General features: G+C 45.0%; 7 protein-coding genes across 7 annotated transcripts; 2 read left to right on the forward strand and 5 right to left on the reverse strand.

Moving 5' to 3' along the window:
• Positions 1-4702: 4702 nt before the first annotated feature.
• On the reverse strand, positions 4703-7883 carry TrAFT101_011409 (uncharacterized protein; the record flags this gene model as incomplete). The annotated part of the gene is made up of 8 exons (XM_066129248.1): positions 4703-4742; positions 4805-4949; positions 4997-5243; positions 5667-5776; positions 5852-5969; positions 7005-7030; positions 7680-7815; positions 7875-7883. 8 exons carry the CDS (start codon positions 7881-7883, stop codon positions 4703-4705), a joined length of 831 nt encoding a protein of 276 aa, XP_065985380.1.
• TrAFT101_011410 (uncharacterized protein) lies at positions 7611-8429 on the reverse strand. The gene is made up of 2 exons (XM_066129249.1): positions 7875-8429; positions 7611-7815 (listed from the first exon to the last, which is right to left on the reverse strand). The coding sequence occupies exon 1, from the start codon at positions 8326-8328 to the stop codon at positions 7978-7980; it is 351 nt and encodes a 116-aa protein (XP_065985381.1). The 5' UTR covers positions 8329-8429; the 3' UTR covers positions 7611-7815; positions 7875-7977.
• Positions 8430-9259: 830 nt separating this feature from the next.
• TrAFT101_011411 (uncharacterized protein) lies at positions 9260-9637 on the forward strand (the record flags this gene model as incomplete). The annotated part of the gene is made up of 1 exon (XM_066129250.1): positions 9260-9637. One exon carries the CDS (start codon positions 9260-9262, stop codon positions 9635-9637), a length of 378 nt encoding a protein of 125 aa, XP_065985382.1.
• A 151-nt stretch (positions 9638-9788) lies between these two features.
• Positions 9789-10921, forward strand: TrAFT101_011412 (uncharacterized protein; the record flags this gene model as incomplete). The annotated part of the gene is made up of 2 exons (XM_024906193.2): positions 9789-9908; positions 9960-10921. The coding sequence occupies 2 exons, from the start codon at positions 9789-9791 to the stop codon at positions 10581-10583; spliced, it is 744 nt and encodes a 247-aa protein (XP_024758163.2). The 3' UTR covers positions 10584-10921.
• A 38-nt stretch (positions 10922-10959) lies between these two features.
• Positions 10960-11814, reverse strand: TrAFT101_011413 (uncharacterized protein; the record flags this gene model as incomplete). Its single annotated transcript, XM_066129251.1, has 1 exon — positions 10960-11814. The coding sequence occupies one exon, from the start codon at positions 11812-11814 to the stop codon at positions 10960-10962; it is 855 nt and encodes a 284-aa protein (XP_065985383.1).
• Positions 11815-11956: 142 nt separating this feature from the next.
• Positions 11957-14811, reverse strand: TrAFT101_011414 (uncharacterized protein; the record flags this gene model as incomplete). Its single annotated transcript, XM_066129252.1, has 4 exons — positions 11957-12319; positions 12399-12582; positions 12667-13090; positions 13242-14811. The coding sequence occupies 4 exons, from the start codon at positions 14809-14811 to the stop codon at positions 11957-11959; spliced, it is 2541 nt and encodes an 846-aa protein (XP_065985384.1).
• Positions 14812-15340: 529 nt separating this feature from the next.
• On the reverse strand, positions 15341-16084 carry TrAFT101_011415 (uncharacterized protein; the record flags this gene model as incomplete). Its single annotated transcript, XM_024904284.2, has 1 exon — positions 15341-16084. One exon carries the CDS (start codon positions 16082-16084, stop codon positions 15341-15343), a length of 744 nt encoding a protein of 247 aa, XP_024758161.2.
• Between the last annotated feature and the right edge of the window lie 41 nt (positions 16085-16125).

Here is a 16125-nt window from a genome sequence, read left to right on the forward strand (position 1 = left end):
AAAACAAGCAAAATAACGAAACGATCTCCAAAACTGGAGGTTAATTGGCCATTTGTTGCAAAACAGCTTCAAGAATGGAGCAAGTTTCTAAGTGATGGCAAGAAAATCACTGTCGCTATCACATTCTACTACCAGCGTGTAGACAACGGTAAGGCTGGCAGAGGTGGGGCAACAGCCAACCAGGAAGCAGAGCTGGAAGCCAGAACCGCCGGTCTCCGTCGAGGGGCATGCATCAGAAAGGCATATGCTCTTATGCGTTGCCCTGGGCGGCCGTGTACAAAAGGCGACCACTGCTGGCAGAATGAAGGAAAACACTACCAACTTCAACCCCACCATGTAAGGATGCTTGCCGATCACTTACAAGCAGGTAGAGCTTTAAACGGACACGATGACGTCCCTGACAATTTTCGTCGATTGGTTCTAGATGATGAACGTGAGCGAGAAGAGAGGGAACAGAAAGAGCGGGACAAGCAGCGTGACAAAGAGCAATATCGTAAGCGGAGGCGGCGGGATTCTGATGGCTCGTCGGCTGGAGTGACGGGCGTCCATTGCCATCACTGTGCATCTAGAGGCCCCGATAGTGAGACTGGCATTCCGTTTCCCCCGGGATCGTTTCCCCAACGTCTCCTCTTTTGGGGCTTGGTCTGCCAAGGGAAGATGCGGTGAGAGCATATAGTGTGTGGCAGCGGTCTCAGGTGGGTTCCGAGGAACAGAAGGAGTCTTACGACATGGTTCAGGAGTTGACGTTGGCGCACTGCTCTGACCTTGATATGCTTGCCAGCAACCAGGAAAGGATGTATCGATTTTATAAAAGGCATGGTGTACCGGAAGGCATTGCATGGCGTTATGTTTGTGATATTAGATCGTTTTCGGAACGCCGAAGAGCAAATACTACGTAATAGGGCATTACAGGCATAGAATATTAAGCACTTAACCTTCATCTTATAACTTTAAACTAGTCCAGCGTTTATTTTAAACCCTCTTCGACATTAATCTGTGCCTTCCTGAAGTGTCCTCTTGCGATCTTCTTATCCTGTCCTACAAGTTTGACCTGCATCCGCACATACGACTTAAAGTCACCTTGAATAAGATCCTCATCCACCTGGGACCTCTTCCTGATCCGATTCTTGACTGAGCCGAATAAATACTCAATTGGGTTCAGGTCTGGCGAATACGGCGGCTGGTACTCTATTATCACGCCTGCTTCGGAAACCATTTCTTTAATTCTTGAGGAGAAGAAGTGAAACGATGCGTTGTCCATAAAAATCACAGATCTCGGCTCCGGATATCTGCCACAATACGGCAGTAGCCGTTCGAGGAAGCCCTCGACCACGTGAACATCCGTGTTTTCTTCATACACCTCGCAATAGATCACGCCATCTACGGTGTATGCTGGCAGAAGCTGAACTCGCTTGCCTCGATGGAACCGCTTAACCTGTACTGGTGTTACACCCTAGGGAGCATAACCCCGGCCTAGTATTGCAAGACCGCGATCGCTTCCGCTTTCATCGATAAAAACCATCTGCTCAGGCTTATAGCGGGATCGTCTCTCTATATAATCGTCTCGTAGGTCTTGGCTACGCTCCTTTGCTATATTCTGCGTCACCTTTTTGGTCCATCCGGCTCGCTTCAGCATTCTACTGATGGTGAATCGTGACACGCTAATGTGATAATGCTTTTCTAGAAAATCAGCCATATCTTGCTGGCTCATGCAGGGATTTCGGTCTAATTGGTTCTGCAAAGCAAGCCACATGTTTTCTGTCACTTCTCTCGGTCGACCTGTAGTCTTATGGGGGACATCGATTGTGCCATGTTGAAGTATGTTCGATCGCGCCTTACGGAAGGTTCGCGAGGTGCAGGAGACAATCGCCCTGGCTATATCTGTATCTTTAATAACTTCTTCACCCTTTAACTTACTTATAACAATGTTCTGAAGCTTGGTCCGCTGGACTTAGGTGCCATTGGCAGAGGATGCAGGGTCTGGGCTTGGCTCCTTGACATTATTAAGCGCGTCTGTGTGTATGTAGTCCCTACTCACGTGTATGAGCAACCTCCATTATCATGGTATAGGCAATATCTTTATAGACGCTTTAGACCCAATTACAATATATTCACTTAAGATGGAGAGACAACATGTTGATTGGTATATAAAGTCGACGGTGTAATATGAATTGTCAAGATTAAAGCTTTGAAGTCAGAGTAGATCCCGCACTACGTAGTGTATTGGCATAAACACACGAAAATATATCTATTGCACCCGCACCTATTCACCGTAACAGAATTAAACGCAGCCGTCTTATACAAGCTCTCGCCATTTATCCAAAGTCGATAAGGAATAGAGCGTATCTGGATGGGTTGGCCCTAGCACTCGCCCTCTAATAGAAGCGCAGTTCTCCATCAGGGTCATCGCATCGCTTGATCTGTCTAAGCTCTTCTAAGTAAAGGCAAGATTGGCAATGCTAGTAAGTGTATCCGGATGCCCTGCTCCAAGCACCCTCTTCCTTATCTCCATTACCTGAACCTCTAGGTCTTCTGCCTCTTTCCATCGACCCTGGTCCCAGTATGTTGATGCAAGATTGGCAATGCTAGTGAGTGTATCCGGATGCTCTGCTCTAAGCACCCTCTTATACATCTCCATTACCTGAACCTGTAGGTCTTCCGCCTCTTTCCATCGACCTTGGTCCCGGTATGTTGATGCAAGATTGGCGATGCTATTAAGTGTATCCGGATGCTCTGCTCCAAGCACCCTCTTCCTTATCTCCATTACTTGAACCTCTAGGTCTTCCGCCTCTTTCCATTGACCTTAGTTCCAGTATGTTAATGCAAGATTGACAATGCTAGTGAGTGTATCTGAATGCTCTGCTCCAAGCACCCTTTTATATATCTCTATTACCTGAGCCTGTAGGTCTTCCGCCTCTTTCCATTGACCTTGGTCCCGGTATGTTGATGCAAGATTGGCGATGCTATTAAGTGTATCCGGATGCTCTGCTCCAAGCACCCTCTTCCTTATCTCCATTACCTGAGCCTGTAGGTCTTCTGCCTCTTTCCATCGACCTTGGTTCCAGTATGTTGATGCAAGATTGGCAATGCTAGTGAGTGTATCCGGATGCTCTGCTCCAAGCACCCTCTTATATATCTCCTTTACCTAAACCTCTAGGTCTTCCGCCTTATTCCATCGACCTTAGTTCCAGTATATTAATGCAAGATTAGTAATGCTAGTAAGTGTATCTAGATGCTCTGCTTCAAGCACCCTCTTCCTTATCTCCATTACCTAAACCTCTAGGTCTTCTGCCTCTTTTCATCGACCCTGGTCCCAGTATGTTAATACAAGATTGGCAATGCTAGTGAGTGTATCCAGATGCTCTGCTCCAAGCACCCTCTTATACATCTCCATTACCTGAACCTGTAGGTCTTCCGCCTTTTTCCATTGACCTTGGTCTGAAAATGTTAATGCAAGATCGGAAATGCTATTAAGTGTAGAAGGATGCTCTGCTTCAAGCACCCTTTTCCTTATCTCCACCGCCTGTGCCGCTAAGTCTTTTGCCCTCTTCCAATCTCCATTATAGATAAAATATGCCGCCATACAATGCAAAAGTGATGCTTTGGCTGTATCCTTGTTCTCTAAATGACTTTCACCTTGTCTTAGTACAGAATTTACATGAGGAAGATATCTGATGTATATTTAATGGGTTTCGAATGTTCCATATGGGTAAGTAGCTGCCATTGTTTTAATAGCATGCTCGGCGAACTTAGCCATTCGGCCTTTATTAACAAGCCATTTGCGCGTTACTAGCTGCACTAGCCGGTGCATAGTCATGCTTTTGTCATTTCCCTCTGAGACAAAGCAGAAGGCTTTAAGAGTACCCAATGCCTTTATAAGCATTACTGGTGAGCTGTTTTCTATCTGCTTTAGGTTTCTTCGTTAATAATAGTCCTCCACAAAGTCTTTTAGAATCGCCTGGAAATGGAAGAGGCTCAGGAACGAAAGGATATCGCTCGCTAATAGTTATTGCCGCTTAATCTGCTCGAAAGAAATAATCCAGGTTGCTGTAACTGCATGCGGGGTTTCAGAGTCTCTTCCCACCATTTCAAATGGCTCGCTAAGCTGGCCAACGAATGCAAAGTCGCTCTCGTCTAGGAGTTAGACATAATCATTAATAGATATATCATTCCCTTAAATAAACAAAGCTGCTTATGCAAGGGCAAGTGGCAAATTTTCAAGTCTAGATGTCAGAAGAGACGCCTTATCTGCAGAGATTTGCCAGTCATTCAGTATGCTCTGCATAAGATTATATGCTTCAGTATCGGTCATATTGATAACCTCAACAGGGGGTTTTCCTTGGCACAGCTTGATACCGACTTGCTTGTTCCTGGTTGTAATAAGGATTGTTCCATAGTTACATTCTGGTATGTAACAAGCGAGTTCGCTGTTTGCTTGAGCTGCTTGCTCACTCCTGCTTAAAATGCCTCTTTTTTATCGACCGGGGAAGAAAAGCTCTACATCGTCGGCGTTATCGATTACCATCAGCCATGGCATTTTAATTTATTCCTGAAGCCAATTTTTAACAAGCAACAAGATATCGGCCTTTATTTCATCATGTCCAGGTATATTGTATTTTTTAGCAATAGAAGTATACGACTCACGGAAGCGATCTGCATTGCTAGCATAAACCCAGAATATGGCAATATCTGGTTGTGTCTCTCAAAGCCAGTAGGCGTAGGCTAATGCAATTTGCGTCTTCCTGCCATGTGTTAGAGAGTATACATACATTTCTACAAAAAAAAAAAAAAAATAAAAGCATACCCAACGCCACCAAGACCATACAGTGATACTCTTCCGCGCGATTGAACAGGTCCTTTATGTTGGCCCAGGCCAAATTGCTCCTTGATGTTGTTCAGGATGTCAGATCTTGCTACGAAATCTGGGTTTTGGCTGTATGGGACCAGAACTGGGTCATCCTTAGTAAAAGTCATTTCCCCATTATCCATTACGTACATGTTGATTTGGAACTTTGCAACCTATCCCGCACTGTAAAAGCCCGTCTAGAAAGACCCTTGATTTTTTCTTTCACAATGTCCTTATAATCAGAGTCGTTAGGTTTAAACTTAACCATTTCTGAATGCGTACGATCAAGGGCGCAGATGTGCTCTGCGCCATCTTCCCAAGGACGACAATGTATAGCCGAAGGTTTTGTAACAAGAATTGCATCAGGCCCAGTCATCTCCCACTTGCCAAATTGATCCTAGTTCCAATTACTTTTGTTATTGAATCAAATCAAAAAAAAAAAAAAAAAAAAAAAAGAAAGAAAAAGAAAGAAAATCCTACTTGCTGCGCTATTGGTGACTGAAGAGTTTCATAGAAGCAAAAGACTTCTGCATTACCCTCACCACCTAAGGCATTAACAAAGTCTCAATGTTGGTTGGTAAGTATCTGTGAGTTATAAGAGCTAAGAGACTTTATTAGAGAATGGTTCGGTCCGTCTTCAGCCATGGGGATAAGCAAGCTGATATCCATGCCATGATGTAGGGTTCCGAAGAAAACAACCCCATATATAGCACGGATAAGTTTCTGGTCGTCTTCTTTTTTCGATTGTGATAATAATACCAAGGCCTATCGCATATATCAATATCAGGAAGAAGAGTATATGCAGTGAAGAGCAGCTTACCTGTTTGATGATTAGCCCTCCAAGACTATAGCCAATAAGGATAATGGGCCGGATTATTGTAGCATTCGCTAGTGTTTGCAGACTAGCGTTGAACTTGGTAGCAAAATCTTCTAAGTTCTGCATGCTCTTGCTCCCAGTAACAGTCGACTCATAGCCATAGATCATGACTCAAGCCATCGGCGCACCGTTGGTTTCCGAAGTGAGATCGTGCAGGAGAGAATCACGTAGCCACATATAGCTTCCGCCCCTCTCCTTAAATGACCCAAAGGCATGTCCTCCGAGACCAGATAACGCAATGACACTCTATGAGTTAGCTGAGGTTATGTTCAATAATCGACGAACTTACTCTATCTTATGATCTTGTGAAAGCAGAGTGTAAAGCGCAGTCATACCATAAAAATCTTTGTCAACTGTTAGGTATTGTTTGCGGTTAGACTTGGTGTTAAACTCCTCTGATATCAGAATGGGCCAACCGTGACCACGTTGGAGCCGAGAGGGTGCATTTCCAAATGTAACTGTAGCCACCTGAGAACTGCCGTTATTCTCATATGCAAATGACTCAATCACAGCGTCTGTGATACCCTCTTGATCCTTTAAGAAAGATTGTAACTTTTGGCGGTCCCAGTCGGCCGGTACGCCGCTAGCCCTGAAAGTATTAGTTTGCCCTGGCGCACTTGTGCTTTTGCCTTCAGGCTTTGCAGTTGATCGTGCAGATCGTCCCAAAACGAAGCAATAGATCAAAATCGTGAAAATAGTAATAGCTAGAGCACTACTGTACCCTCTTCCAATCAGATCCATTGACAACACTATCCCCATGATCTAGGCTCAGAATGGCTGGGCGATCTCAACTTGATCATAGACTATGTTTGACGTATCGTGCTAATGTTAAGGTTAGGATAGACGAGTTCCTTGCTTTCTGAGGTGCGACGATTTATCGCGACGATTTATCACACAAGGATTGTGCGGGGTTGGATATGAAATGCAAGCGAGTTAGGCAGTTGTCCTTGATCTGCGGCGAGGTAGATAATCACGTGGCAGGAACGGCAAGCAGTTAGTTAGTAACAATGCTCTTTACACAAGTTAGTGGACGAACCATGCACGTTACATGCGCGTACACGAAGTTTTAGTTATCCTTAGAGTTTGAATTAACGGTATTCTATCGTTCTATAATTCCATAATGAATTATGCTAAGCTTGAGGGATAATAAGAAGTGCTTACTTAGTTGCATTCTTAAGTTAAACGTATGGCACAAACCGGAATAGGTAAAATATATATCCGAACTATGAGGTACAGCAAAACATTGATTAAGTATCATGTGCATATGAAAGTAGTACGCACTGTGTCCGGGCACCAAAACTTGAAAGCTATTGAATGAAAAGAGGAAGCTGGTTATGTACATAACTGTAGCAAACCGCGTTTATATTGCCATATAGCGGACTCCATTTATAAATATATACCACAAGTAATTTATAAATGTACCTAGAATCTTAAACTGGTATTAGAATGTATTGGCGATATATTGCTATATATGCTGGACCGCATAAATGAAAAGATGGGACAAATATTGGTCAAGCAGACATGTGACTTGAATAAACCTTGGGCCAATAACATCTGGGTACCCATAAATTGAATGTTTACAATACTACAATAGTGTATTCACTATAGAGCATAAACATTGACAAGATATGTTTTAGCAAAAACTACTAATTGCTTAAACCCATTATTTAAACATAAAATTAAGCGAAGTATTTATTAGTGAACTTTAAGAAAGTAGCCTAGTTATAGAAAAGGAATTTCATTAAATTGCTTTCATAAATGTAGAAAAGCTTTTTAAATCTATTATATGAAAGAAACCCTATGTTGGTGTAACCAAGATATTATATTCCTAGAATTTGAAAGTAGAGTCGGGTTGTGACACCAAAGGCATCTCTACCAAATATACTCCTTGCTTTTTCTGCTTTCTCAATTGCCGGACTGAAGGCATTTCTCCAGCTTGTCCTTGCATAATGCGACCTGGATGCACCACATTATAGATCACGAGTGCAATTAACATAGGTAGCGAGTCTAGACAGTATTGGTATGCCTCATGCATGGGGATCTTGCTGTCCAGACCCTGGGAGTACTCGCATATGCGGAAAATAATGCGGAGCTGCAAAAATTACCAAGTCAGTGTTTGTGTACCCTGGTATATAATAAATGAGCACTTACGACAATCATAGCTAGGGCCAAGGTTTGAGCGTAAAACAGGGGGAGGACTTCTCTTGCACTTGGATTATGTCGTGTTTCGAGGAAGAATCGTGGTGCATATGTGCTAAAAATAAGAATAAACCCGAGTTGAAGGCCAACTCCGCCCATGTAAATATGCAGGCCGTCCAAGATTTGCTGATTGGTTATATTCGATCAAGATCAAAATGAACCAAGCAGCGTAGTCACCATAGCTTGCAGGATTCTGAATACTTAGAGTGCGGAAGATATATGTCAGTGTCTGCCATAGAGCGGACATGATGATAATCCAGTTGTACGGCTTTCGATAGTAAATGGCTTGTCCAACGTGAGTGATTAAAGTCAAGGTAAACAAAAAAATGAAAAGAATTGAAGGTGCTATTAAAGGGCAGAATGACCACATAGTGCCAGGAGTTGTTATTGCTTTGCATATCTCCATGTTGAAGAGTTGTATATATCTCAAAGGAACGTATCAGCCAGAAAGTTCTCGAACTGATAGAGAGGAGGCCGTTAACCAGGGAAAATGAATGTTATTGATAGTTGGGAGAATGTTAGGAAGTAAACATTATTCGAGTCTGGGAGTCTGCTTTATTTAGTATTTATCTTCAAATTAGGCCTCCTCCAAACCAAAGTTCAATTAATGCATGTTAGGCTTGGAAGTAAAACAAGCGTCGCACGCTAAATCTATGGCGATTGGTCGGCTCGTACGGGCATCTCCACAGACCAGCCTTCACTATCTGACATCCCTGTCGCCGTTACTCCACAAATTTCCTCTTATAGAGAGTGAGAAGTGGGGTAGAGAAGGTAAGCTGGTCGGAGGAAAGCAAACAAACAAGCCATGACATTACATGATAGGAACATCATGCACAGTTTTTAACTGGTTTCATTTATTCCATTTCTATAGGCAAAATATCCCTTTCCTAAAATACAAAGTGATATTTAGCGCTTTACAAGTGAAAGGTAGCTGCGGGGTTTTCCACCAGGCTCCAACTTCTGGTCACTTTTCCCATCAAAACTTATAGCAGACACCACAAAACCTTCGCCAAATCGCTTGACACGGTTGTAATGACGCGCGTCAAACCAGGGGAGCGAAAGAGAACCAGAGCACCAAAAGTGCGGACGGGTTGTTCTACATGCAAGTATGCGCCTTATTATAGCTCTCCCAGCAGATATATTAGGATAACAATAGCTGATGTAATTATATCCAGGAGTTCGCCTCCCCTTTTTGCGGGTTGAGTTGTGTTTCCACTGGTTGCGGAAACTAACTTGGGCTCTAGTTCGTAAAGTCAAATGTGACGAGCGCCGCCCCGCGTGCAATCGATGTAAGTATTCCCATCACCAAACTCACATTCAACCAGGTTTGGCGAGGCATGCTGAAGTTATCCCCAGGCACTTCCACTGGCCGCGCTTGTGACGGATATAAAGAAATCGCCAACCAAACGATTCAAACACCCCCAGTTGCGCAGCCTTTGAAAATCCAGGTCGATCCCCTTAAGATTCGGTCAATCGAATTCTTCATTGAGAAATCTAGGACGCAATTCGCGTCACTTTTCCAAGATGAATGGTTGAACGCACAAATTTTGCAGCTTGCATATGCTGAAGCCTCTATTAGACATGCCCTTGTTGCATTATCTGTGTATCACGAGCTGTTTACCAGGCAGGTTGTGATTGAGCTCCAGTTTGCCACGCGACAACAAAATCTTGCCATGCCATACAGGAGCTTCTACAGCGGAATCAACAGTCATTAACACATTTACATCCGATGACATGTTTTATATTCATCTGCATCGAGGTATGCCTGTAGAAACCCAAAAGAACTCCAGTTTGCTAATAAAGTGTTTCCAGATCCTACAAGGTAATCACGAAGCCGCGATCCGTCTCTTTAGACACGGCTGCAAAATGCTTCGAGCATTACAGCAACAGGGAGCGCGTCGAGCTTCTTCATATGAATCTGATATTGGCACCTCTCTGCGGTATTTGGAGACATCATTCAATAGGCTCGCCATTCAAGTAGAATTGGTAATGCTTGGGATCCTATTATCATGTGAAGATTTCCTAATCTCTCTGCAGCTTATCGGCGATGTCATCCCAGAACTTTCGATGACTCTTCTGGGTAACGTGGGTATTGAACCGTCATCAACAAAAAGACCCATCAATTCGCTATCCGACGCCCGGCACACTTTGACCAACCTAATTATTTACAGCATGCAATCGATACTGGGAAATTTCGAAAGAAGACAACATGCCAGGGGCTGTATAAGAAATTGGCTCGACTCATTCCATGAGTTCAGCGACCGTCAGCGAGATATCACTCACAATGGCGTTGGGGAACGTGGCCCTGCTTTACTTGAGTCGCAAGCCAAGTTCTTGCTCTTGATTCTCGACACGGTCAGCGGCGAGTCAGTTGAAGAAGCGCTTCTTATTAAGGACATATTTGTTGAAAAATTTGAAGAATTAGTCCAAAAAGCGCCGTTAGCAATCGCGGAAAAAGCTACCAAGGAGAATCCTCTCTTCCATGTGGAGCTTGGTATTGTCCCTCTCTTATTCTCGGTTATTGCTCATTGTCGGCATCCTGTTGTTCTAAGGCAAGCTCTGCACCTGCTCAAAACCCAACACGTTCAGGAAGGGGTCTGGAGCAGTGATCTGACGAGTAGGGTTGCTGAACGACTTGTGGAACTGGAGGAAGCAGGCTAAGTAATCCAACAGCCAGGTGACATTCCCATTTCGCAGCGTATTACGTGCGTTGCCGTTCATATGGAAGCGGGTCAAAAACGAGCGAATATTATATATACCGGCCAAGGGCGTGAATGGAACGAGTTAATTGAGTGATGAATGCTATTATAATAATGGAATGTCATAGGCCTAGGTTAGACAGCTACGTCGCTTTTCATCAGGACAACGAGTCACAGGGTAAGTACTCAAAGAGCGAGGAAAGAATATTATTGTGAAAGAATGCAGTGGTAGCCTTAACCGGACCCTTGGAAATATTCATGCTTGTAAACATTTAATTTACACGTCTACTCACTTGTCACGCAATGTGAGTGTCTTGTTGTAGCCTTGCTCCCTCCCCTTAGTCTGCTTCAAGTTTATGACAAAGAGCTCTTACCAGAGTCTCCAACTCCAAAATCTTCTTTTCCTCCCCTTGAGCATTATTAATGCGCTCTGTCACGTCCCCAAACATCTTCCAGACAGGCAGAAACTTTCTGTCTTCGTAATCCTGATAATTGATGTTATCAAATGCAGTCCGCATGTTCTTGTGGTTCCGCAGTTTCAACGCCCAATCGGTGAATGGTCTTGAATCATCATAATAAGTTTTGACAACATTTGTGCAGTAGATTATTAGCGACGCAAGTCCCGCGGCCAATGCGGTGGAAACGGAAGACCCATCATGGTACTCGACAGGCTTTGATGACCGAGGGTTTCTGGCCTCCGCCACTTGGTTTCCGGGAAAGAAGTAGCTTATGGTATTGAAGTCTTCAGACGTTGGATCCCTTTGCCCTTTGGGCAGTGCGGCGCCAATACAAATAATACAATCCGATGCTGCGCTGAAAGGAAGAGATTCCCTGCCAAGGAGTTGGATATCATCGGCAGCGGAGCAGAACATTAGGATGTTACGCGACTTTGCCTTTTCGATTGCTCTTTGGAGTGCATTCATGGCCATCTCCTCTGGAGATTTCTTGTGCTCGTCGTCGGTCCCGGCAACTAGGACGTTGGGTACAACAGCTGCCTTCTTCACTAATTTTCTGATAGTCCACGACATGGATATGATGTCGGCCTTGCGGATGATGGCTCCTTCAATCGCTCTTGCAGCGCTTTCTGCGTAAATTGTTCGAGTCTTACTTCCAGGGCTATGGTTGGTGCTCTCGTGGATCTTCATAACATCGAGTGAAACCCAGGGGTTTATGCGCGCAATCATATTAGCCATGACTGTGCCATGACCGTTGGTGGACTGATGCCACGGATGTTCTGTTTTCCCATCCGGGGGGGCAATAACTCAAACCAGTAGCCTGAACCATGTTGTACGTGTCCAGGTTTAAGAGATCGACACCGTCGTCTATTAACGCGACCTATGGATGATGTGTAAGTGGCTGTGCGCCGTACTCAAGTATGCTCAGACTGGGAGTGGGAGGCTTGAGATTATAGCTTATACATGCCTTGACGCGTGGGATTTTAAGCCTGTTGTTTAGAAGCCGGTGGACAGAGATCAAAGAGCGTCGGAAATCCTCCATTCTCTCAATCCAGACTTGCTGCGGAGGGCCATCCGATATTCCAATTTCTGAATCGTCTAGGTCATCATCAGATTTGATATTGGATATAATTGTGCCGGTGTGAATCCTCTTCTCGATCTTGACTCTTCCTTTTGTCCTGTCATTAACCTCATTCTCAAAGCTTTCTATCATTTTCATCATCCTCTCGCGACTTTCAAAACCCTTGAGTCGTATGAGATTATCTTCTTGAGATTCGAATGTCTCCCTGATTACAAGGATTAGATTTGAACGTGGGACATACTGGAAATGCATGGAGCGTCACCCTCTTTACTTTGCTAGCGGGTGTTAATTCTCCTGGAATGCCGTCTGGATAGCCCCAGCCCTTGAGGATCGTCTGGTTTCCACTCCAGTAAAGGTTGACATGGGTAGCATCTGGTGCTGCAAACGAAATAACGTCCATGCTCAGGTCTGGCTTTCTCCAATCCCTATTAGACAACCAGAGTCATGTTAGTTACCAGGCTGAGAAACAGATTGGTATCGCTGGAATCGCAGAGAGGTATAAAACATACCAAGGTTCTATCTTAATGGCCTCCCTCCTGGTATTACCGAGGGAAAATGAATTGAGACCTCGAATAGCACGTTCTATTGCGGCATCAGTGTGAGGTAAACCTTCTCTATCGTCCACATGCAGTCGCGGTATGTGGCGAATGTTCACTGACACCAATTTGTCAAATACAATTATTAGAGCGCTGCGTCCCAGCTTGGGATTCTCTTGGTGGGCGCCTCCACGTTGTCTTTTCTCGTTTGAATTGTATCCTCTATTGTCTGACTTAGATCCGCTTGCCTTCTCATGAATCGTCATCAAGATGGGTAAATTGACATAGGATAGAGTATCCTCAAACCCGCCCGCGTTTGAGAGCTTTTCAATCAAGTCCACGACTTGATCTACAGTTTTTCCAGCGAGGTGAGATGCATCAAAGTACAAGTTTTTATCTAATGAAGCAATAACATCAGCTTTAGAAACAGTAAATCATGGCCGTGATGTGTACAAGTCCAAGTTACCACAGAGTGACCCAGCTCCAGATAGTCGAGTAAAATAGATGTGTAAAGCTATTCCTAGGATGACCGCCGGTCGTGGACTTACCCGAGGCCACTTTACCGTAAAGTAATTCCTTTGCTTCCATGTCTGTTCTCGTGCGTATGTAATGAACTTTAACAAACTCCCCGATTTTCTTTGCTGCTGTATCCGAGTCTAGAGCGTTCTTGCTTGGCGCGGATTTCTCACCATCCAATTTCACACTAGACGGAGTTTTTGGCTGGGCGGGATCGATAGTCTGGTCGTAAACTTGTGTTCGCCTACGCATAAGGGGCTTGGAAACTGAGTTTTCAATGTATATAGGGTTATTCGGGCTTGTATGAGCGACTTGGGTCTCGGATCCATGTACAGAAGGGCGACGAGACTGTCTTGACAGGTAATCTGAAGCTCCTGTCCCATCTTCAGCTTCGTTGGGCATGGGGTATGACGCCCGACTTTTTTCAGGCGGAGGCGAGGATGCTATTGTTGTCCTCGTTGTCCCGGGTTTTGGCGGGAGCGATTTTTTCTGATACTCTCCTGTCAAATCGTCGTCTTTGCTGTCCTTTCTGGACTCATATATGGCGCTTTCTTTCGTCTTGATGATCCCTTTGGTTTCCTTGCCTGTAAGACTGCCACTCCTTTCCCAAGAAGTAGTTGCTGGTCCGGTTGTGGCGCCGGCTCTCTTGGTTTGCTTGAGCCATTTCTCTCGCGTGCGCAGATAATGCAGGTATGGAGACTCGTTATTCGAGTTGAACTGCTGTTCTGGGTTCTTCTTCAGCAGCTTATCGCCTGTTAGAACGAGATATTGAACCATGTTGCTATATTTCTTAATCTGGAGTCGACAATTATTGTAGTCCATGGCGTAGTGTATGGGTGTGTTCCCATAAGTGTCTCTTGAGGCTATTGTCTCGGGTTTTGCTTCCTTGACAAAGCCATGGATTGTCTTAATAGTTGTACGTAGATTCGGTCGCTCTGCCAAAATGGCCGAACCCTGTTTTATCCCTTGGTGGACTCCTAGAGCTTTTGATAACTGTTCCTTGAAGGCGTAGTGAAGACAATTCATTCCATCATGGTCCGTTGCATTAAGTAGCTCGTCTAATTTTCCCGGAATCTTACTCGAACAATCAATGACTGATTCAATGAACTTGGTGTTGTTGAACTCCATGGCTACCCGCAGAATGAGGTCATCCTTTGGTTTGCTGAGGCCACTTTCGGCCAAGGCACTATCCTGATGCTCAAGTAGATACCTGATTATCATCAACTGTGTGTCACCAGGCAGATTTCCAAAGTCGTCAGTATCTCGCCTCTTTTCTAAGATGTGGAGAAAGGTAGGCGTTGTCCTCTCTCTCGCGTCTCGGCTTGTCAGTGCCTTCTTCTTATATTCTTCCAGCAAGCGGCCTTGTCCTTGCACAGATTCGTCCCACCGTGCCTCGGCGGACACAAGAGATCGCACAACTTCTTTCCATTGTTGTTCCCATGCCTGCTCTCTGAACTGTGACTCTTCACTCTTTTCCTCAACGTGATGCCGGTCGATGTCCTCGGGGTATCCAATGTCAAGTATCTCATCATATTGCAAGTTGTCCAAGCTGGGGACAGAGCCCGCATCCGAAACATTATCGTCGTCAAGATAGCTTGCCATGACTCGCAACGGAAGATCTCGACCTGGTGCTACAGGTCAGCGTAGGTGGGAGGCTAGAAACGCAGAGAAGAAAATGAATGACCCAATCTCAAATCACTCTAAAAGGCTTTGAACCCCAAAATAGTCAGAAACTGGATGTATTCTACCCTAGAGTAATATTCGATATTAAGAAAACTATCGGAGGCTGCGTGGACGGCTGCCGCCTAATCTTCTCTTTTGATAAGAGTTTGGTGCTTTAAGTTTATTTATTAGGTGTCTTGGAAGCGGGGTTTAATAAATATTAAGGTACAGGTAGATGCGTGGCAGGAATGGCTGCGTGATATGACAGGGATCAAATACACGCACACGTTTGATACCCTGGTGTGGTGAATCCTGGCAAAGTGGCTAGGCAGGAGTTGAATGGCATTTCCCCATACAGTGCAAGGGAACTTTATGCACTCTCGTCAATAAATATGATAAGCTGACCAGCATCGAGAAGAAGTCTTTAAGCCGACAAAAATAGAGGCGGCGATAATCCTCACTATTTGTGCTACTCGGTCGTTTTCTCCGTCGCGATATTGTCTGGAATACACTCGCTATTCCTCGATTTGGGTTGCTTCACAGAATGCCCGTACTCGGTGCATGCAGTGCAGTCCCATAACTGATCCAAGTCGGTTGCTCCTAGATTATCGACATCAATGTCGACCATCGTGTCTAATTCATTGAAAGGAGGCTCGGCCACACTAAATATAATTGGGTCGTCGGGCGCTCTTGTGGAGAACAGAGAGGTCACCATGGTTGTGAAATTTGGTGTTACTTTCAAGTAGGGGACGCAAATGAAGTCTTCGTCGTCGTCTCGCTCCAGCAGAATGCAAGCACAAAGCTTGGCAGGGATACCGCTGGTCTGCGAATTGTTCTCGGACAGGAAGAAGCGTGCTTGGAAGTAGTTTCCCCAGTCGTCTGACTGAGGGTTATCGCCGGTCACCTCGGTGTAGTGCTTCGTGACCTTGTCCACAGCTGCTTCGCCAGAGAGCGTCAAGCCCACATTGACAGCCGGAATATTCGGACCAACTGTGAGTTCCAGTCCATATTTTGAAGACTCAGACTGCATTGTTTCTTGCATCTTGTGGTGTCCATACGGCGCAACCCGGCGGACTGACGGCCCCCCGGCCCGGCCCTTCATGGCGTGGAACTCGAACAAGACGTCGGCCTCTTTGATGCGCGCCCTTCTGTATGAGTTGAACTTGAACTCGTACACAAGGAGGGTGGCGTGCTTCTCCAACGACGGGCCCATCTCGCCGTGGATGATGGCTTTGCATTGCAGCTGACGGTGAA

The sequence above is a fragment of the Trichoderma asperellum genome, chromosome 7 (assembly GCF_020647865.1).
Source record: "Trichoderma asperellum chromosome 7, complete sequence".
In the NCBI taxonomy this organism is placed as follows: Eukaryota; Fungi; Ascomycota; class Sordariomycetes; order Hypocreales; family Hypocreaceae; genus Trichoderma; species Trichoderma asperellum.